This window comes from Mobula hypostoma, chromosome 10, assembly GCF_963921235.1.
Source record: "Mobula hypostoma chromosome 10, sMobHyp1.1, whole genome shotgun sequence".
NCBI classification, from domain to species: domain Eukaryota; kingdom Metazoa; phylum Chordata; class Chondrichthyes; order Myliobatiformes; family Myliobatidae; genus Mobula; species Mobula hypostoma.
The window spans coordinates 17002370-17023106 of record NC_086106.1 but is presented as its reverse complement, the minus strand read 5'-3'; the positions used below and the strand labels follow the sequence as shown (position 1 = coordinate 17023106).

The 20737-nt window shown below is 56.1% G+C and overlaps 1 protein-coding gene across 1 annotated transcript; it reads left to right on the top strand.

Moving 5' to 3' along the window:
* The first annotated feature begins 154 nt into the window (after nucleotides 1–154).
* On the top strand, nucleotides 155–15436 carry LOC134353248 (uncharacterized protein C14orf93-like). The gene is made up of 7 exons (XM_063061280.1): nucleotides 155–345; nucleotides 1117–1576; nucleotides 2289–2576; nucleotides 8925–8986; nucleotides 9513–9622; nucleotides 10062–10174; nucleotides 11947–15436. Exons 2-7 carry the CDS (start codon nucleotides 1199–1201, stop codon nucleotides 12286–12288), a joined length of 1293 nt encoding a protein of 430 aa, XP_062917350.1. The 5' UTR covers nucleotides 155–345; nucleotides 1117–1198; the 3' UTR covers nucleotides 12289–15436.
* Nucleotides 15437–20737: the final 5301 nt, after the last annotated feature.

The window sequence follows — 20737 nt, the reverse complement described above, 5'->3', positions numbered from 1 at the left end:
GCTTGATTGGACCCATCGGGTGATTGACGTCCAGTCCAGCCAATCGCTGTCAGGCGGTAGGTGGGACCGCCGGTTTGTGTACCCGATCTCTGACGGCACACAAAGGAGGCGGGACCGGCGCTGGGAAACTCAGCCAACCGGAAGACAGGATTGGCCGTGTACAGGCGAAAGGCGGGTCCGGTGGCAAATCGCCGAGCGGTGCCAGTCTAAGGGATGGGTGCCGCAGCCAATCAGAGGGGTGGCCGTGGCAGCTTATGAGATCAGCGGAATGGGTCAAACTGTTGGTGTACACGGGCGTGGTGCACACGGAGCCGCAGCCGCCGGGTACACGGGAAGCGGAGGCAGGTGAGTGGCGGCGCCCGGTTCGGGCCGGCGGCGGTTGGAGGGTGCTTTCGCCGGGACGCCGTTCACGAGTGCACCGCCGCCTTCCAGAAGCTTCGGGAACGCTGTGGGGTGAGGGGGCGGGGCGTCAGTTGCGGCACGTCCATCATCGGGTCTCAGCGGCGGCGACGTACAAACCAGGGCACGCGTCGGGGGCGGGGTCTTCCCAGTGACGTCAGATGGAGGCGGGACGAAAAGGCGCGGGCACTGTGACGTCAGGCAAGGGAGTGACGTCATGGGAGAGAACCTTAAGGTTGGGATCGGGAGGGGCTGAGGGAATAAGGATGGCGAGGAAGGGACTGGGATGGGGTGGCTTCAGGGAGAGAGGGGCTGGTGTGTGACGTCAGGTAAGGGGGATCTGAAAGAGATGGGGAGAAGTGACGTCATGGCGCAGGCCACAGATAGGTCAAGGGAGGGGCTAAGGAGGACGGTAATGTGGTGGATGTGGAATGCAAGGGCTAACTCCAGCTAAGGAGTGCCCCCTCGCAGCCTGGGCTGGATGGGTGGGGGAGAGGTAAGGTAGTGGATGTGGAATGCAAGGGCTAACTCTAGCTGTAAGGAGTGCCCCCTCGCAGCCTGGGCTGGATATTGGGGGAGAGGTAAGGTAGTGGATGTGGAATGCAAGGGCTAACTCTAGCTGTAAGGAGTGTCCCCTCGCAGCCTGGGCTGGATGGGTGGGGGGAGAATTAAAGTTGTGGATGTGGAGTACAAGGTCTAACCTCACACCTCCTGCAGGACCGATTGGATGATAGACCTGACCTCATCGGACGGAGCCTGAGGACCCTGTGGGTGAACAGAAGCCACCCCCCACCCCTCTATGCCCCAACCTCCCTCCCTGGCGACAATGTCTTTCAGTGCCACCATCCTCCTCACATCCCCTGGTCAGGGGCAGGCAGGGCCAGGAGCAAGGGGAGGGGGGACAGAGGGGACCCCTGCCACGGTTGACCTCCTCCACCTCATCTACCAGCGGCTCCAGTCACTCTCCGCCACAGCCCAGGAGGCATTAGCAGTGGCCCGTGACAACCGGCAGCTCCTGAGGGGGCTGGAGAGGGAGGTGAGGTTCCTCTCAGGGTGGGCGACTGGCCAACAGCGGCTTGCTACCTCCCCACCACAGGGCCTCTCCCCCGACGTCGAGCAGGAACAGCCTGTGATACAGGACCCCACTGGGCAGGAGCAGCCAAAAGTGGAAAATGAGGTAAGTCACCACTGTCCCACGACACTCCCCACCATTCACAGTATGTCCCCTACCCTTGTACACCGAGGTCCCTCTGTCTTTCGACACCCCCAGCGTTCACAGTGTGGGTCCTACCCTTGTACTCCTCACACGATGTCCGTGCTGAATACAATATTGATTTAAGCTAAGTGCTTTTCCCCGAAGGTGATCAATATCTCTCGAATCCCTGCATATTCACGTCTCAGAGCCTCACAAACGCCACAGTTGTCTCAGTCTCCGCAACCACCCCAGTGACTTGTCTTAGTCTGTCTCACAGACGTGGTTTCACTCATGTGAGTGCACACACACACACGCAAGCAGAGCATCTCTCACAAACACACAAATATTCTCTCATGTACAGACAGGGAGACAGACACAATTATGCATTCTCTCACCCCTCACTGTCTGTCACACACAGTGTCTCACTGACACTCGCCGGGACACACAAAAACAGTGCAAATATCTAATATGTATTGACACACAGAGTGCAGATGTCTCTCCCTCTTTCTCACACACAAGTACATATCTCTCTCCCTGTCTCTCATACACACAGTACATCTCTCCCTCTCTCTGACGCACACACTACATTTCTCTCTCTCTCTCTCTCTCTCTCTCCCCCCCCCACACACACACACACACACACGCCCACCTCTATAAAGTGACCATTTGATGGTGACCTGTGTCTCCCGGACAGGTGTGTGAGCACTGGGGCCCGGGGCCTTGCAGGGTGGTGAGGGTCTCTCCCTCGCCCTCGCCCCCGCCCCCCGTCCCAGTCGGTCTGTGCCCCCCTGCCCTGGGGCCGGAAGGCCAGAAGGAGCCGGACGTGGGTCCAGCCTCGGAGGATGCGAGTGGGCCTGCCTTACTGCTGACAGCTGGGGGTCTAGGGAGCTCCCGCCCCATGGGCTCCGAGCCTGGCCCCGGCGCGGCGACGCGGCGCAATGGAGCGAGGAGCAGCCGGCGCAAACGTGACGTGGTGCTGTCGGTGAGTGTCGGGGCATGTGGACGGGTGTTTGCGAGGGTTGCAGGAGGAGAGGAAAGGGGATGGGGTATGGGGGAGGGGAGGGGAGGGGTGGGGTGGGGTGGGGAAAGGGGGAGGATGCCATCCAGGAAGGTGGACGGAGGGGGAGTGAGGAGTAGTATGGAGATGAGAGAGGAGATAGTGAGGGGAAATGAAGTGGAGGGGTATGGGGAGGAGGCTGGGGAGTGTAGCTGGGTCAATGAGGAGGGAAGGGTAGGTGCTGGATGGAAGGAGAGGGTGTAGGGGAGGTGACTGAGGTGGAGGGAGGGGGAGGGATGGAAGGAAGCAGGGGGTGTAGGGGAGGTGACTGAGGTGGAGGGGGGGAGGAAGGGATGGAAGGAGGGGGTGTAAGGGAGGTGACTGAAGGAGGGAGAGGGATGGATGGAAGGAGGGGATGTAGGGGAGGATGACTGAGGTGGAGGGAGGGGGAGGGATGGATGGAAGCAGGGGGTGTAGGGGAGGTGACTGAAGTGGAGGGAGGGGGATGGATGGAAGCAGGGGGTGTAGGGGAGGTGACTGAGGTGGATGGATGGAAGCAGGGGGTGTAGGGGAGGAGACTGAGGTGGAGGGATGGATGGATGGAAGGAAGGGGTGTAGGGGAGGTGACTGAGGTGGAGGGAGGGGGAAGGATGGAAGGAGGGGGTGTAGGGGAGGTGACTGAGATGGATGGATGGAAGCAGGGGGTGTAGGGGAGGAGACTGAGGTGGAGGGATGGATGGATGGAAGGAGGGGGTGTAGGGGAGGAGACTGAGGTGGAGGGATGGATGGATGGAAGGAAGGGGTGTAGGGGAGGTGACTGAGGTGGAGGGAGGGGGAGGGATGGATGGAAGCAGGGGGTGTAGGGGAGGTGACTGAGGTGGATGGATGGAAGCAGGGGGTGTAGGGGAGGATGACTGAGGTGGAGGGAGGGGGAGGGATGGATGGAAGCAGGGGGTGTAGGAGGGAGACTGAGGTGGAGGGATGGATGGATGGAAGGAAGGGGTGTAGGGGAGGTGACTGAGGTGGAGGGAGGGGGAAGGATGGATGGAAGCAGCGGGTGTAGGGGAGGAGACTGAGGTGGAGGGATGGATGGAAGGAAGGGGTGTAGGGGAGGTGACTGAGGTGGAGGGAGGGGGAAGGATGGAAGGAGGGGGTGTAGGGGAGGAGACTGAGGTGGAGGGATGGATGGATGGAAGGAAGGGGTGTAGGGGAGATGACTGAGGTGGATGGATGGAAGCGGGGCTGTAGGGGAGGTGACTGAGGTGGAGGGTGGGGGAGGGATGGATGGAAGCAGCGGGTGTAGGGGAGGAGAGTGAGGTGGAGGGATGGATGGATGGAAGGAAGGGGTGTAGGGGAGGTGACTGAGGTGGAGGGAGGGGGAAGGATGGAAGGAGGGGGTGTAGGGGAGGAGACTGAGGTGGAGGGATGGATGGATGGAAGGAAGGGGTGTAGGGGAGGTGACTGAGGTGGATGGATGGAAGCAGCGGGTGTAGGGGAGGAGAGTGAGGTGGAGGGATGGATGGATGGAAGGAAGGGGTGTAGGGGAGGTGACTGAGGTGGAGGGAGGGGGAGGGATGGATGGAAGCAGTGGGTGTAGGGGAGGTGACTGAGGTGGAGGGAGGGGGAAGGATGGAAGGAAGGGGTGTAGGGGAGGTGACTGAGGTGGAGGGAGGGAGAGGGATGGATGGAAGCAGGGGGTGTAGGGGAGGTGACTGAGGTGGAGGGAGGGGGAGGGATGGATGGAAGCAGGGGGTGTAGGGGAGGTGACTGAGGTGGAGGGAGGGGGAGGGATGGATGGAAGCAGCGGGTGTAGGGGAGGAGACTGAGGTGGAGGGATGGATGGATGGAAGGAAGGGGTGTAGGGGAGGTGACTGAGGTGGAGGGAGGGGGAAGGATGGAAGGAGGGGGTGTTGGGGAGGAGACTGAGGTGGAGGGATGGATGGAAGGAAGGGGTGTAGGGGAGGTGACTGAGGTGGAGGGAGGGGGAAGGATGGAAGGAAGGGGTGTAGGGGAGGTGACTGAGGTGGAGGGAGGGGGAAGGATGGAAGGAGGGGGTGTAGGGGAGGAGACTGAGGTGGAGGGATGGATGGATGGAAGGAAGGGGTGTAGGGGAGGTGACTGAGGTGGAGGGAGGGGGAAGGATGGATGGAAGCAGCGGGTGTAGGGGAGGAGAGTGAGGTGGAGGGATGGATGGATGGAAGGAAGGGGTGTAGGGGAGGTGACTGAGGTGGAGGGAGGGGGAAGGATGGAAGGAGGGGGTGTAGGGGAGGAGACTGAGGTGGAGGGATGGATGGATGGAAGGAAGGGGTGTAGGGGAGGTGACTGAGGTGGATGGATGGAAGCGGGGCTGTAGGGGAGGTGACTGAGGTGGAGGGAGGGGGAGGGATGGATGGAAGCAGCAGGTGTAGGGGAGGTGACTGAGGTGGAGGGATGGATGGATGGAAGCAGGGGGTGTAGGGGAGGTGACTGAGGTGGAGGGAGGGGGAGGGATGGATGGAAGCAGCGGGTGTAGGGGAGGAGACTGAGGTGGAGGGATGGATGGATGGAAGGAAGGGGTGTAGGGGAGGTGACTGAGGTGGAGGGAGGGGGAAGGATGGAAGGAGGGGGTGTAGGGGAGGAGACTGAGGTGGAGGGATGGATGGAAGGAAGGGGTGTAGGGGAGGTGACTGAGGTGGAGGGAGGGGGAAGGATGGAAGGAAGGGGTGTAGGGGAGGTGACTGAGGTGGAGGGAGGGGGAAGGATGGAAGGAGGGGGTGTAGGGGAGGAGACTGAGGTGGAGGGATGGATGGAAGGAAGGGGTGTAGGGGAGGTGACTGAGGTGGAGGGAGGGGGAGGGATGGATGGAAGCAGCGGGTGTAGGGGAGGAGACTGAGGTGGAGGGATGGATGGATGGAAGGAAGGGGTGTAGGGGAGGTGACTGAGGTGGAGGGAGGGGGAAGGATGGAAGGAGGGGGTGTAGGGGAGGAGACTGAGGTGGAGGGATGGATGGATGGAAGGAAGGGGTGTAGGGGAGGTGACTGAGGTGGATGGATGGAAGCGGGGCTGTAGGGGAGGTGACTGAGGTGGAGGGAGGGGGAGGGATGGATGGAAGCAGCGGGTGTAGGGGAGGTGACTGAGGTGGAGGGATGGATGGATGGAAGCAGGGGGTGTAGGGGAGGTGACTGAGGTGGAGGGAGGGGGAAGGATGGAAGGAGGGGGTGTAGGGGAGGAGACTGAGGTGGAGGGATGGATGGATGGAAGGAAGGGGTGTAGGGGAGGTGACTGAGGTGGAGGGAGGGGGAAGGATGGAAGGAAGGGGTGTAGGGGAGGTGACTGAGGTGGAGGGAGGGGGAAGGATGGAAGGAAGGGGTGTGGGGGAGGTGACTGAGGTGGAGGGAGGGAGAGGGATGGATGGAAGCAGGGGGTGTAGGGGAGGTGACTGAGGTGGAGGGAGGGGGAGGGATGGATGGAAGCAGGGGGTGTAGGGGAGGTGACTGAGGTGGAGGGAGGGGGATGGATGGAAGCAGGGTTGTAGGGGAGGTGACTGAGGTGGAGGGAGGGGGAGGGATGGATGGAAGCAGCGGGTGTAGGGGAGGAGACTGAGGTGGAGGGATGGATGGATGGAAGGAAGGGGTGTAGGGGAGGTGACTGAGGTGGAGGGAGGGGGAAGGATGGAAGGAAGGGGTGTAGGGAGGTGACTGAGGTGGAGGGAGGGAGAGGGATGGATGGAAGCAGGGGGTGTAGGAGAGGTGACTGAGGTGGAGGGAGGGGGAGGGATGGATGGAAGCAGGGGGTGTAGGGGAGGTGACTGAGGTGGAGGGAGGGGGAGGGATGGATGGAAGCGGGGGTGTAGGGGAGGTGACTGAGGTGGAGGGAGGGGGAAGGATGGAAGGAGGGGGTGTAGGGGAGGAGACTGAGGTGGAGGGATGGATGGATGGAAGGAAGGGGTGTAGGGGAGGTGACTGAGGTGGAGGGAGGGGGAAGGATGGAAGGAAGGGGTGTAGGGGAGGTGACTGAGGTGGAGGGAGGGGGAGGGATGGATGGAAGCAGGGGGTGTAGGGGAGGTGACTGAGGTGGAGGGAGGGGGAGGGATGGATGGAAGCAGGGGGTGTAGGGGAGGTGACTGAGGTGGAGGGAGGGGGAGGGATGGATGGAAGCAGGGGGTGTAGGGGAGGTGACTGAGGTGGAGGGAGGGGGAGGGATGGATGGAAGCAGGGGGTGTAGGGGAGGTGACTGAGGTGGAGGGAGGTGGAGGGATGGATGGTTGGAAGGAAGGGGTGTAGGGGAGGTGACTGAGGTGGAGGGAGGGGGAAGGATGGAAGGAAGGGGTGTAGGGGAGGAGACTGAGGTGGAGGGATGGATGGTTGGAAGGAAGGGGTGTAGGGGAGGTGACTGAGGTGGAGGGAGGGGGAAGGATGGAAGGAAGGGGTGTAGGGGAGGTGACTGAGGTGGAGGGAGGGGGAAGGATGGAAGGAGGGGGTGTAGGGGAGGAGACTGAGGTGGAGGGATGGATGGATGGAAGGAAGGGGTGTAGGGGAGGTGACTGTGGAGGGAGGGGGAAGGATGGAAGGAAGGGGTGTAGGGGAGGTGACTGAGGTGGAGGGAGGGAGAGGGATGGATGGAAGCAGGGGGTGTAGGGGAGGTGACTGAGGTGGAGGGAGGGGGAGGGATGGATGGAAGCAGGGGGTGTAGGGGAGGTGACTGAGGTGGAGGGAGGGGGAGGGATGGATGGAAGCAGGGGGTGTAGGGGAGGTGACTGAGGTGGAGGGAGGGGGAGGGATGGATGGAAGCGGGGGTGTAGGGGAGGTGACTGAGGTGGAGGGAGGGGGAAGGATGGAAGGAGGGGGTGTAGGGGAGGAGACTGAGGTGGAGGGATGGATGGATGGAAGGAAGGGGTGTAGGGGAGGTGACTGAGGTGGAGGGAGGGGGAGGGATGGATGGAAGCAGGGGGTGTAGGGGAGGTGACTGAGGTGGAGGGAGGGGGAGGGATGGATGGAAGCAGGGGGTGTAGGGGAGGTGAGAAGGGATGGATGGAAGCGGGGGTGTAGGGGAGGTGACTGAGGTGGAGGGAGGGGGAGGGATGGATGGAAGCAGGGGGTGTAGGGGAGGTGACTGAGGTGGAGGGAGGGGGAGGGATGGATGGAAGCAGGGGGTGTAGGGGAGGTGACTGAGGTGGAGGGAGGGGGAGGGATGGATGGAAGCAGGGGGTGTAGGCGAGGAGACTGAGGTGGAGGGAGGGGGAAGGATGGAAGGAGGGGGTGTAGGGGAGGTGACTGAGGTGGAGGGAGGGGGAGGGATGGATGGAAGCAGGGGGTGTAGGGGAGGTGACTGAGGTGGAGGGAGGGAGAGGGATGGATGGAAGCAGGGGGTGTAGGGGAGGTGACTGAGGTGGAGGGAGGGGGAAGGATGGAAGGAGGGGGTGTAGGGGAGGAGACTGAGGTGGAGGGATGGATGGATGGAAGGAAGGGGTGTAGGGGAGGTGACTGAGGTGGAGGGAGGGGGAAGGATGGAAGGAAGGGGTGTAGGGGAGGTGACTGAGGTGGAGGGAGGGGGAGGGATGGATGGAAGCAGGGGGTGTAGGGGAGGTGACTGAGGTGGAGGGAGGGGGAGGGATGGATGGAAGGGGTGTAGGGGAGGTGACTGAGGTGGAGGGAGGGGGAGGGATGGATGGAAGCAGGGGGTGTAGGGGAGGTGACTGAGGTGGAGGGAGGGGGAAGGATGGATGGAAGGGGTGTAGGGGAGGTGACTGAGGTGGAGGGAGGGGGAGGGATGGATGGAAGCAGGGGGTGTAGGGGAGGTGACTGAGGTGGAGGGAGGGGGAGGGATGGATGGAAGCAGGGGGTGTAGGGGAGGTGACTGAGGTGGAGGGAGGGGGAGGGATGGATGGAAGCAGGGGGTGTAGGGGAGGTGACTGAGGTGGAGGGAGGGGGAGGGATGGATGGAAGCAGGGGGTGTAGGCGAGGAGACTGAGGTGGAGGGAGGGGGAAGGATGGAAGGAGGGGGTGTAGGGGAGGTGACTGAGGTGGAGGGAGGGGGAGGGATGGATGGAAGCAGGGGGTGTAGGCGAGGAGACTGAGGTGGAGGGAGGGGGAAGGATGGAAGGAAGGGGTGTAGGGGAGGTGACTGAGGTGGAGGGAGGGGGAGGGATGGATGGAAGCAGGGGGTGTAGGGGAGGTGACTGAGGTGGAGGCAGTGGTGGAGAGAGGATTGGTGAGAGGTGCTTCGTGGTTGGTGGGGGTGGGAGGGGGAGGAGGAGAGGAGAGTGACGGGCTGTGGAGGGAGGATATGGGGTTGTAATACCAGCTCTCGATCACTCATGAGGTCTCTCCCCCCCCACCCCCCACCATCCTGCAGAAGATGGTTCACAGTGTCCACAACCACGTGTCCAATGACAGGAGGTTCAACGGGGCAGAGAGGTGAGTCTGCGCCACTGGGGAAGGGACAACAGGATGGGGGAGAGGCTAAGGTGGGGGAGGGAAAGGTGTGGGGGTGGGGGGAATTGGGGGAAGGTGTGGGGATAGGGGAAATTGGGGGAAGGTATAGGGGTGGGGGTGGGGGAAATTGGGGAAGATGTAGGGGTGGGGGATATTGGGGGAAGGTGTAGGGGGTGGGGGATATTGAGGAAAGGTGTAGGGTGGGGGATATTGGGGAAGGTGTAGGGGGTGGGGGAAATTGGGGAAAGGTGTAGGGGTGGGGGATATTGGAAGGTGTGGGGGTCGGGGAAATTGGGGAAAGGTGTAGGAGGTGGGGGATATTGGGGAGAGGGGGAAGAGTGGGGAGAGCTGGGTGAAGGGGCTGTGTGGATTGGGGGAGAGACGGGAAGGGAGAGGGGATGGAGTGGCGATCAGGGTAACAGAGTGGTGGGACCTGTTTCCCCACCCTCTCTATCTCCCTCCCTACGACGTGACTGACCCACCCCTCCCCGCACTTCCTCCGACGCAGCATCAAGTCGGCCTGGAACATGGGGGTGGTGAAGTTCCTGCTGGAGAGGTTGAAACGGCAGCTGTCGGCCAGCTCCCACCCCCACCCCTACACTGACAAGGAGCTGAAAGGTAGGCAGCCCGGGGCGACCCCAGCGTCGACAGGGAGGCCGCTTTCCCCACAGCCTCGGTGCCACCCACCCACACTGAGCATCCCTTCCCCCTCCCTTCTGCATCTCCCCCTCCCGCCCCGACTCAGCCCTCCCTCTGTCCCCCATCTCACCCGCCACGCCTCTACCCCCCACCGTCCTCATCAGAAACCCCCCTCTCCGTTCCCCAGTCTCAGGCCCGATCCGCAATATCTCTGCCTTCCCATCGCTCCGAGCTCTCTGTCGGTGTGTGCTCGCCGTCCCCCCGTCCCCCGTCACCCCCGTGGTCGCGAGATCCAGCTGTGCCGAAGGGCCCGGTTTCGCGTCGCTTGGCCCCGAGGGACGGGACGTATCAGACGGGAGGAGGGTGCGGGAGGCAGAGGTGCTGGGCGATGGCCTGACCATCTTTCGGGTCCCACCAGGAGCCTGCGTCGCCTACTTCCTCACCAAGAGACGAGAGTACCGCAACGCCATGAACCCCCACAGAAGCCTGAAGGAGCGCGAGGAGAAGAAGCTGCGGAGCCGCAGGTACCGGGTGAGTTCCCGGGGTCAGCGGTGGCGTCCCGTCCCGTCCGGGCTGCGGGCTCGGGGAGCGAGCGGCAGGGGAGGGGTCCCATTGGGAGCGAGCGGCAGGGGAGGGGACCCGTCGGGAGCGAGTGGCAGGGGAGTGGTCCCGTCCCGATCGGGCTGCGGGCTCGGGGAGCGAGCGGCAGGGGAGGGGTCCCATCGGGAGCGAGCGGCAGGGGAGGGGTCCCGTCGGGAGCGAGCGGCAGGGGAGGGGTCCCGTCGGGAGCGAGTGGCAGGGGAGGGGTCCCGTCGGGAGCGAGCGGCAGGGGAGGGGTCCCATTGGGAGCGAGCGGCAGGGGAGGGGTCCCGTCCCGTCCGGGCTGCGGGCTCGGGGAGCGAGCGGCAGGGGAGGGGTCCCGTCGGGAGCGAGCGGCTGGGGAGGGGTCCCGTCGGGAGCGAGCGGCAGGGGAGGGGTCCCATTGGGACTGAGCGGCAGGGGAGGGGTCCCGTCGGGAGCGAGCGGCAGGGGAGGGGTCCCATTGGGTGTGAACGGCAGGGGAGGGGTCCCGTCGGGAGCGAACGGCAGGGGAGGGGTCCCATTGGGTGTGAACGGCAGGGGAGGGGTCCCGTCGGGAGCGAACGGCAGGGGAGGGGTCCCATTGGGTGTGAACGGCAGGGGAGGGGTCCCGTCGGCAGCGAACTGCAGGGGAGGGGTCCCGTCGGGAGCGAGCGGCAGGGGAGGGGTCCCGTCCCGTCCGGGCTACGGGCTCGGGGAGCGAGTGGCAGGGGAGGGGTCCCATTGGGTGTGAACGGCAGGGGAGGGGTCCCGTCTGGAGTGAACGGCAGGGGAGGGGTCCCGTTGGGAGTTGAAGGGGAGGAGAGGGGTCCCGTCGGGAGCGAGCGGCAGGGGAGTGGTCCCATTGGGAGCGAGCGGCAGGGGAGAGGTCCCGTCCCGTCCGGGGTATGGGCTCGGGGAGCGAGTGGCAGGGGAGGGGTCCCATTGGGAGCGAGCGGCAGGGTAGAGGTCCCGTCCCGTCCCGTCCGGGGTATGGGCTCGGGGAGCGAGCGGCAGGGGAGGGGTCCCATCGGGAGCGAGCGGCAGGGGAGGGGTCCCATCGGGAGTGAACGGCAGGGGAGGGGTCCCGTCGGGAGTTGAAGGGGAGGAGAGGGGTCTCGTCGGGAGCGAGCGGCAGGGGAGGGGTCCCGTCCTGTCCGGGGTACGGGCTCGGGGAGCGAGCGGCAGAGGAGGGGTCCCATTGGGAGTTGAAGGGGAGGGGAGGGGTCCCATTGGGAGCGAGTGGCAGGGGAGGGGTCCCGTCGGGAGCGAGCGGCAGGGGAGGGGTCCCGTCGGGAGCGAGCGGCAGGGGAGGGTTCCCATTGGGAGTTGAAGAGGAGGGGAGTGAACGCCGAGTTCAGGGGTCCCGTGAGGGTTGGGACCTGTCAGAAATGAATGGCAGGGGAGGGGTCCCGTTGGGAGTTGAAGGGGAGGGGAGGGGTCCCATCGGGAGCGAGAGGCAGGGGAGGGGTCACATCGGGTGTGAACGGCAGGGGAGGGGTCCCGTTGGGAGTTGAAGGGGAGGGGAGGGGTCCCATCGGGAGCGAGAGGCAGGGGAGGGGTCCCGTTGGGAGTTGAAGGGGAGGGGAGTGAACGCCGAGTTCAGGGGTCCCGTGAGGGTTGGGACCTGTCAGAAATGAATGGCAGGGGAGGGGTCCCGTCCGAAGGAAACGGGAAGGGGTGAGGATTGTTGGCCTCCTGACTCCTCTCTCTCTCTCTCTCTTTTCCACCCCGCTCCCCCGCAGCTCTTCGCCTCTCGGGCGGCCATGGTGCGCCTGTTCAGCCTGGAGGACCAACGGCTGTGGGAGGGGGCCAGCGAGGAGCTGATGTCGGATGAGGAGGACAGCCCGCTGGAGCCGGGCGTCTGGGTCGCCCGCAGCCCCCGCTTCCGCTCGCCCCAGCTCACCGACCTCTGCCGGCGGCTGGACGCTAGCTCCCGGCACGGCCTGCGCCCCAACCGATTGGTGGGACCCCCCTCCGACCGCCTGCCCTCCCTGCCCCTTCCTTTGAACTTCCCGCTGCCGCTGCCCTCCCAGGCCGAAGGGGGGCCGCCCTGCGTCCAGGTGAAGCTGGAGGGGGACGAGTGAATGCCGAGCCGCTGAGGCTGACGGGACTGCCGCGGGGAGGTGGGGGGCCATCTCTCCCGAGGCTCTGGTGATGAAGCCAAGACGTGGAATGTGTAGTGAGGGAAGTGTGTCACGGAAACGGGGAGAAGCCCTTGGAACAGGAGGGAGGGAGGGATCATGGAATCGGGGATGAGGGTGGGGAAGGGTGCAGGGGTGCGGGGTGGGTCTGATATAGAATGCATTGTGTGGGTTGGAGGCTTACTCACAGCTCCCGCCTAAACCTCTGGCCGCCTCCTTTCTGTAACTGACGTGCTCCCGCGTGTATAGCCTTTGTTGCGCGTAACTGGAATCTTCTTTTGTATAATGTTAATATAATTTTGAAATTATGCTAATATAATTTTGAAATCTATGTTAGTACTGAATAATTGTGAAGTACTCTGTAATTGTGCTAATGAATATACAGGTATCCCCCGCTTTTCGAAAGTTTGCTTTATGCCACTTAGCTTTTACGAAAGACTACGTTAGTATCTGTTTTCGCTAACCAAAGGAAATCCCAAGAGGATTTTCACTTTTACGAAATAAGGCAAAAAGCGAAAATAGCGTTCAGCGTTTGTTTTGCGGTGAGCCGTCACTGTATAGAAGCAGCGAGAGTGGCGCTGCCAAGCTCCTTCCCTGGGAACTACACCCAGCACCAAGCCGTCATAGCTTCGAACCGTATCTGTGAGCATCTGTGCTTTACCACGATTTATCTTGTGCATCCGTTAGCAAGATGTGTCCTGAGGTATCAGAAAAGCCTAAGAGAGCTCGTAAGGGTGTTACGCTTAGTGTAAAACTGGACATAATTAAGCGTTTCGATCGTGGTGAACGAAGTAAAGACATTGTGCGTGCATTGAACTTGCCTGCGTCCACCATTCGCACTATTTACACGCAGAGAGAAAGAATTTTGAAAGCCGCCGAGGTTACTGTTGGTTCTGCTCGTAGCAAAGTGGTCTCTCTTAGTCGGCATCCAGTAATGGATAAAATGGAAAGTCTATTGCTTGAGTGGATTGATGCGTGGCGTGCTGGCCGATGGTGATGAAAGTGTTGCGAAAGTGGAATTTAAAGGTAGTCACGGGTGGTTTGATCGGTTTCTGAGGCGAGGGCAGCTTCATAGTTTAACATTTACCGGAGAGAGTGCTTCGGCTGATACTGAAGCTGCTGAAAGGTTCCCAGCAGAACTGAAGAAAATAATTACAGAAGGTAGTTATTCGTATAAGCAAGTGTTTAACTGATGAAACTGCAATTTATTGGAAAAAATTGCCGAGCAAGACATTTATTTTGATAGAAGAAAAGCAGGCTAAGGGACACAAGGCAGTGAAGGACAGGTTCACCCCAATGCCTATTATTAACGCCACTGGTGATGCTGTCCTTAAGCCTCTACTAGTGTACCGTTCAGAAAATCTGAAGGCACTTAAAGGCGTTGATAAGAAAACACTTCCCTTTGTGTTCCGTTCACATCCAAGAGGTTGGAATACACAAGTGATTTTTTTTCTGAGTACATAAGTAGATAGGTTAGTCCTTTTGTTGAAAAATACTGTAGAGAAAATAACCTCGATAATAGGTGTCTTGTGATTGTGGATAATTGTGCTGCTGATCCGCCTGGCATTACCGAGTATGGCGATAACATTCATGTTGCGTTCTTACCGCCGAATACGACATCGTTGCTGCAGCCGTGTGACCAAGGCCTAATAGCCACAATTAAGGCTTATTATACGCAAAATGTGATGCGCTTTATTATAAGTACCATTGACAGAGAGGGCGACTCCGAAGCATCTTTGTGAGAGATCTGGAAAGAATACAATATAAAACTGGCAATCGCCAACAGTGGAGATGCTCTCGATAGGCTAACAGTCTCAATGAGAAATGGCGTTTGGAGGAAACTGTGTCCCAAAGCAGTGAACGAGTTTAAAGGCTTCAAACCATCAACAATAAATATGGCAATAGAGACTTTGGCTAAGGAGGCTGGGTTTGTGGAAGTTGACGAAGATGATGTTGGAGGTTTTGGCATCCCAAGACCTGACAGATGAAGAGCTGATGCAATTGCAAGAGGAAAGGATACGAATCAAAACAGAATGAAATAGCAAAAGTGAAGTCGTCCAGGAACTGAACGTGAAGCATCTGTGTGAGATTTTCGCTACAATTGACAACAATGACTTTAATTTTGAAAGGGTACGTAGGTTTAGGGTGTATTTGCAGGATGGTTTGAGTGCTTACAAAGAACTGTATGATAGAAAAATGCGTGAGGCTAAGCAGTCAAGCATACTGTCGTTTTTCAAGCCTTCCACATCAGCCACAGCAGATGATGAACCCGGACCTTCGACATCGAGGCAGGCAGACATAGAAGAAGGTGTAGGCATTAGTGACCCGCCTGCCCTGATGGATTCAGACGACGATGAGATGACACCCCAGTGTCCTGTACCTCCCACCACCCCAACCTCCGACGACTTAGCCTAACACACCATCATCAGTGTGCTGGCTGACTTCCCCATTCCAGTAAGTGAAACTACACTGTACATACATTATTTATACTTTATATAGGCTGTGTATTTATCATATCATTCCTGCTTTTACTATATGTTCGTGCTATTTTAGGTTTTATGTGTCATTTGGTAGGTTATTTTTTTGGGTCTGGGAACACTCAAAAATTTTTCCCATGTAAAATAATGGTAATTGCTTCTTTGCTTTACGCCATTTTGGCTTACGAGAGGTTTCATAGGGACGCTCTACTTTCAGATAGCGGGGGCTATCTGTAATCCATAATTTTTCTAAATTATAAATGTACCCTGGTCTTCATTTTGAAAAGTTTTAGAGCTTTGGAGATTTACATTGTCAGCGTGGCAAGTTACAACACTTACAAATTGTAATGATAAACTCGGAATGGGAGTCGGCAGCCCATTGCTAATAAAACTGCCGGCCCGCTGAACACCGACACCATCTAGTCAAAACATTTTACTTTTGCCATTGTGCCTGTCAGTTGGTTTGACTGCCTGACATCGTTTACTTGTGTTGTGAGTTGTGGTTTAATGTGGAAAAAAAATCCGTATTCTAATTTTTTTTTGATAAGCAATACTGATAAGTAATTTTAAATAAAAATTGTTAGAGCAAAATAAAATTTAAAAGTGCCACACAATTTTCAGGCTGTGTAAAAATTTCATGCTCAGAGGTATGGTTGGCCTACACAGTGGAAAAAAAACCTTAGAGGAAGTGTTACCCCTCCAGTCCTCTTGGGAGTCCACATGCAGGATTCCCCAAAGGTTAACTTGTGGATTAAGAAGGTGGTAAGGAAGGCAAATGAAATACTAGCAATCAATTCGAGAAGGACCAGAATATAAAAGCAAGGATGTAATGCTGAGGCTTTATAAGGTGTTGGTCAGTGTCACAAAAACTGTGGGTCAACTGCCTAAGAAAAATAACAAGATGGCGTGAGTCGCAAAAATAGATTGAGGTGCTTTTATTTACAAAAATAGTGGGAAAACAAAAACTTGGACGTCTGCATCAAAACAAGAAAGAAACTAGGGGAAAAAATACAATACGTATACAGCTTGCAATTGTCACCTGTCTGGTTAACAGCCACCCTCAGTCTAAACACAAAAAAACCCAAAGCCTTAGTAACCCGAGGCTTATAACTGCTAAGCCCCTCCCCCAGACCAACCAAAAGCTAATTAACTCAATTATCTTCCATTTCGCACAATCTGAAACTCTACTGCCAGTTCTCACAATAAACACATATACCTCATTATAGGATTCACCATTTCCCGATTAAATAACTTAAATAGAAAAACTACAGCACAGACACAGGCCTTTTGGCCCTTCTTGGCTGTGCCGACCCATTTTCTGCCTAGTCCCACTGACCTGCACACAGACCATATCCCTCCATGCACCTCCCATCCATGTATCTGTCCAATTTATTCTTAAATGTTAAAAAAGAACCCGCATTTACCACCTCATCTGGCAGCTCATTCCACACTCCCACCACTCTCTGTGTGAAGAAGCCTCCCCTAATGTTCCCTTTAAACTTTTCCCCCTTCACCCTTAACCCATGTCCTCTGGTTTTTTTCTCCCCTTGCCTCAGTGGAAAAAGCCTGCTTGCATTCACTCCATCTATACCCATCATAATTTTATATACCTCTTTTAAATCTCCCCTCATTCTTCTACGCTCCAGGGAATAAAATCCTAACCTATTCAACCTTTCTCTCTAACTGAGTTTCTCAAGTCCCGGCAACATCCTTGTAAACCTTCTCTGCATGTTCTACCTTGGTTTGTCCTTCCAAAGTGCAATACCTCACATCCGTCTGTATTAAACTCCATCTGCCATTTTTCAGCCCATTTTTCCAGCTGGTCCAAATCCCTCTGCAAGCTTTGAAAACCACCTTCACTGTCCACTACACCTCCAATCTTTGTACCCTCAGCAAATTTGCTGATCCAATTTCCCACATTATCATTCAGATCATTGATATAGATGACAAATAACAATGGACCCAGCATTGATCCCTGTGGCACACCACTAGTCACAGGCCTCCACTCTGAGAAGCAATCCTCTATTACCACTCTTTGGCTTCTTCCATTGAGCCAATGTCTAATCCAATTTACCACCTCTCCATGTATACTTAGCGACTGAATTTTCTTAACTAACCTTCCATGCGGGACCTTGTCAAAGGCCTTACTGAAGTCCATGTAGACAACATCCACTGCCTTCCCTTCATCCACTTTCCTGGTAATCTCCTTGAAAAACTCCAATAGATTGGTCAAACATGACCTACCACGCACAAAGCCATGTTGACTCTCCCTAATAAGTCCCTGTCTATTCAAATTTTGTAGATTCTGTCTCTTAGTACTCCCTCCAATAACTTACCCACTACCGACGTCAAACTTACTGGCCTATAATTTCCCGGATTACTTTTCGATCCTGTTTTAAACAATGGAACAACATGAGCCACTCTCCAATCCTCCGGCACCTCACCCATAGACACCGACTTTTTAAATATTTCTGCCAGGGCCCCCGCAATTTCAAAACTAGTCTCCTTCAAGGTCCGAGGGAACACTCTGTCAGGTCCCAGGGATTTATCCACTTTAATTTTCCTCAAGACAGCAAGCACCTGCTCCTTTTCAATCTGTACAGTTTCCATGGTCTCACTACTTGTTTCCCTTAATTTCATAGACTTCATGCCAGTTTCCTTAGTAAATACAGACGCAAAAAACCTATTTAAGATCTCCCCCATTTCCTTTGATTCCGCACATAGCTGACCACTCTGATCTTCAAGAGGACCAATTTTATCCCTTACAATCCTTTTGCTCTTAATATACCTGTAAAAGCTCTTTGGATTATCCTTCACTTTGACTGCCAAGGCAACCTCATGTCTTCTTTTAGCCTCCTTATTTCCTTCTTAAGTATTTTCTTGCACTTTTTATACTCCTGAAGCACCTGATTTACTCCCTGTTTCCTATACATGTCATACAACTCTCTGTTCCTTATCAGAGTTGCAATATCCCTTGAGAACGAAGGTTCCTTATTCCTATTCACTTTGCCTTTAATCCTGACAGGAACATACAAGCTCTGCACTCTCAAAATTTCTCCTTTGAAGGCCTCCCACTTACCGATGACATCCTTGCCAGAGAACAACCTGTCCCAATCCACGCTTTTTAGATCCTTTCTCATTTCTTCAATTTTGGCCTTCTTCCAGTTCAGAACCCCAACCCTAGGACCAGATCTATCCTTGTCCATGATGAAGTTGAAACTAATGGTGTTATGATCACTGGAACCAAAGTGCTCCCCTACACACACTTCCGTCACCTGTCCTAACTCATTTCCTAATAGGAGATCCAATATTGCATCCTCTCTAGTTGGTACCTCTATATATTGATTTAGAAAACTTTTCTGAACACATTTTACAAACTCTAAACCATCTAGACCCCTAACAGTATGGGAGTCCCAATCAATATGTGGAAAATTAAAATCCCCTACCACCACAACTTTATGTTTCCTGCAGTTGCCTGCTATCTCTCTGCAGATTTGCTCCTCCAATTCTCGCTGACTATTATAATACAACCCCATTAATGTGGTCATACCTTTCCTGTTTCTCAGCTCCACCCATAAGGACTCAGTAAACAAGCCCTCTAATCTGTCCGGCCTGAGCACTGCTGTAATATTTTCCCTGACAAGCAATGCTACTCCCCCACCTTTCATTCCTCTGCCTCGATCACATCTGAAACATCGGAACCCTGGAATATTAAGCTGCCAGTCCTGCCCCTCCCGTAGCCAAGTTTCGCTAATTGCTACAACGTCATAATTCCACGTGTCAATCCACGCCCTCAACTCATCCGCCTTCCCCGCAATACTCCTAGCATTGAAATAGATACACCTCAGAAGATTTTTACCACCACTCACAACCTTTCTATTTGTGGCTTTGCTTGAACTTTTAACATCATTTATTTTCACCCCAGCCCCACTGTCAGCTCTGGCACTCTGGTTCCCATCCCCCCGCAAATCTAGTTTAAAGCCTCCCCAACAGCACTAACAAACCTCCCTGAAAGGATATTGGTCCCCTTGTAGTTGGAAGTGTAACCCGTCTCTCTCGTACAGGTCCCACCTGCCCCAGAAGAGGTCCCAATGATCCTGCAGCAGTTCCTCAGCCACTGGGCCCAAAACTACCACAAGATGAGTAATTAGGTAACATTAGTTAGCTGTGAGGAGGATGCTAAGAGGATGCAGGGTGACTTGGATAGGTTGGGTGAGTGGGCAAATTCATGGCAGATGCAATTTAATGTGGATAAATGTGAAGTTATCCACTTTGGTGGCAAAAATAGGAAAACAGGTTATTATCTGAATGGTGGCCGATTAGGAAAAGGGGAGGTGCAACGAGACCTGGGTGTCATTATACACCAGTCATTGAAAGTGGGCATGCAGGTACAGCAGGCGGTGAAAAAGGCGAACGGTATGCTGGCATTTATAGTGAGAGGATTCGAGTACAGGAGCAGGGAGGTACTACTGCAGTTGTACAAGGCCTTGGTGAGACCACACCTGGAGTATTGTGTGCAGTTTTGGTCCCCTAATCTGAGGAAAGACATCCTTGCCATAGAGGGAGTACAAAGAAGGTTCACCAGATTGATTCCTGGGATGGCAGGTCTTTCATATGAAGAAAGACTGGATGAACTGGGCTTGTACTCGTTGGAATTTAGAAGATTGAGGGGGGATCTGATTGAAACGTATAAGATCCTAAAGGGATTGGACAGGCTAGATGCAGGAAGATTGTTCCCGATGTTGGGGAAGTCCAGAACGAGGGGTCACAGTTTGAGGATAGAGGGGAAGCCTTTTAGGACCGAGATTAGGAAAAACTTCTTCACACAGAGAGTGGTGAATCTGTGGAATTCTCTGCCACAGGAAACAGTTGAGGCCAGTTCATTGGCTATATTTAAGAGGGAGTTAGATATGGCCCTTGTGGCTAAAGGGATCAGGGGGTATGGAGGGAAGGCTGGGGCGGGGTTCTGAGTTGGATGATCAGCCATGATCATAATAAATGGCGTTGCAGGCTCGAAGGGCCGAATGGCCTACTCCTGCACCTATTTTCTATGTTTCTATAACCCTTGACCCAATTAAAGATGGTATTCTCCATCATCAGCACACCTCTGTAGGTTGCCGCTGCCTCGATATGAGACAGCTCTCTGCAGCAGTTCTGTTTCAGACCCAGTCACTATTACTGCTGGGGATGAATGTTTTACCGAGTGCGCCATGTGCCGTCCGTAATCAGTGACGGGCCTTCGTCGCAGTCAGACCGCACTGGGAGTATTCTGTGTGGTTTTGGATCCCTTCTCTAAGGTTGGGTGTGCTGGCTCGGGGAGACTGTTTGGAGATTTGTGAGAGTGATACTGGGAATAAAAGGGTAAACGCACAAGGCGTGTGGAATGCCTCTGTTGACGTTCAGGACGAGGAGCGGTTTCTCTACTGGATACTGAAAGGCTTATGGGGGGAGGATATTTCCTATGGTGGGGAGCCCAGGAGCAGAGGGCGCAGTCTTAAAATTGAGGAACGTCTATTTAGCCGGAGGGTGGTGGTCCACGGAATTCATTGCCATAGTTGGCTGCTCTGGCCAAGTAATTTGGGTAAATACTGTACTCAACGCGGAGGTTGCTAAGTTCTAAATAAGTCAAAAGTTATGCGGAGAATTGGGTTAAAATGGCTAATAAATCAGCCGTGATGGAATGGCGGCGCGGACTCGAAGGGCCGAAGGGCCTAATTCTGTTCCTAGCTTTTATGGGCACACTTCCCCCACCCCCTCCGCCTCTCTCCCAATACCAGCTCAGCTCCCGCCCCCTCATCCACCTGGCGTCAGGAAATAAAGTGGATTCTCCAGGATCTAACGCTTCCGAGTTGTCCGGGAATCACCACCAGCCCCCCGGTGCTTATGAAGTCACTCTGTGTGTGTGAGACTGTGAG

Excerpts from the sequence above, each read along its gene's own strand:
- LOC134353248 (XM_063061280.1), top strand. The coding sequence starts at position 1,199 with ATGCCCCAACCTCCCTCCCTGGCGACAATGTCTTTCAGTGCCACCATC. Across the intron at positions 1,577-2,288 it reads AGCCAAAAGTGGAAAATGAG|GTGTGTGAGCACTGGGGCCC; the intron begins GTAAGTCACCAC and ends TCTCCCGGACAG. Across the intron at positions 10,175-11,946 it reads TGCGGAGCCGCAGGTACCGG|CTCTTCGCCTCTCGGGCGGC; the intron begins GTGAGTTCCCGG and ends GCTCCCCCGCAG.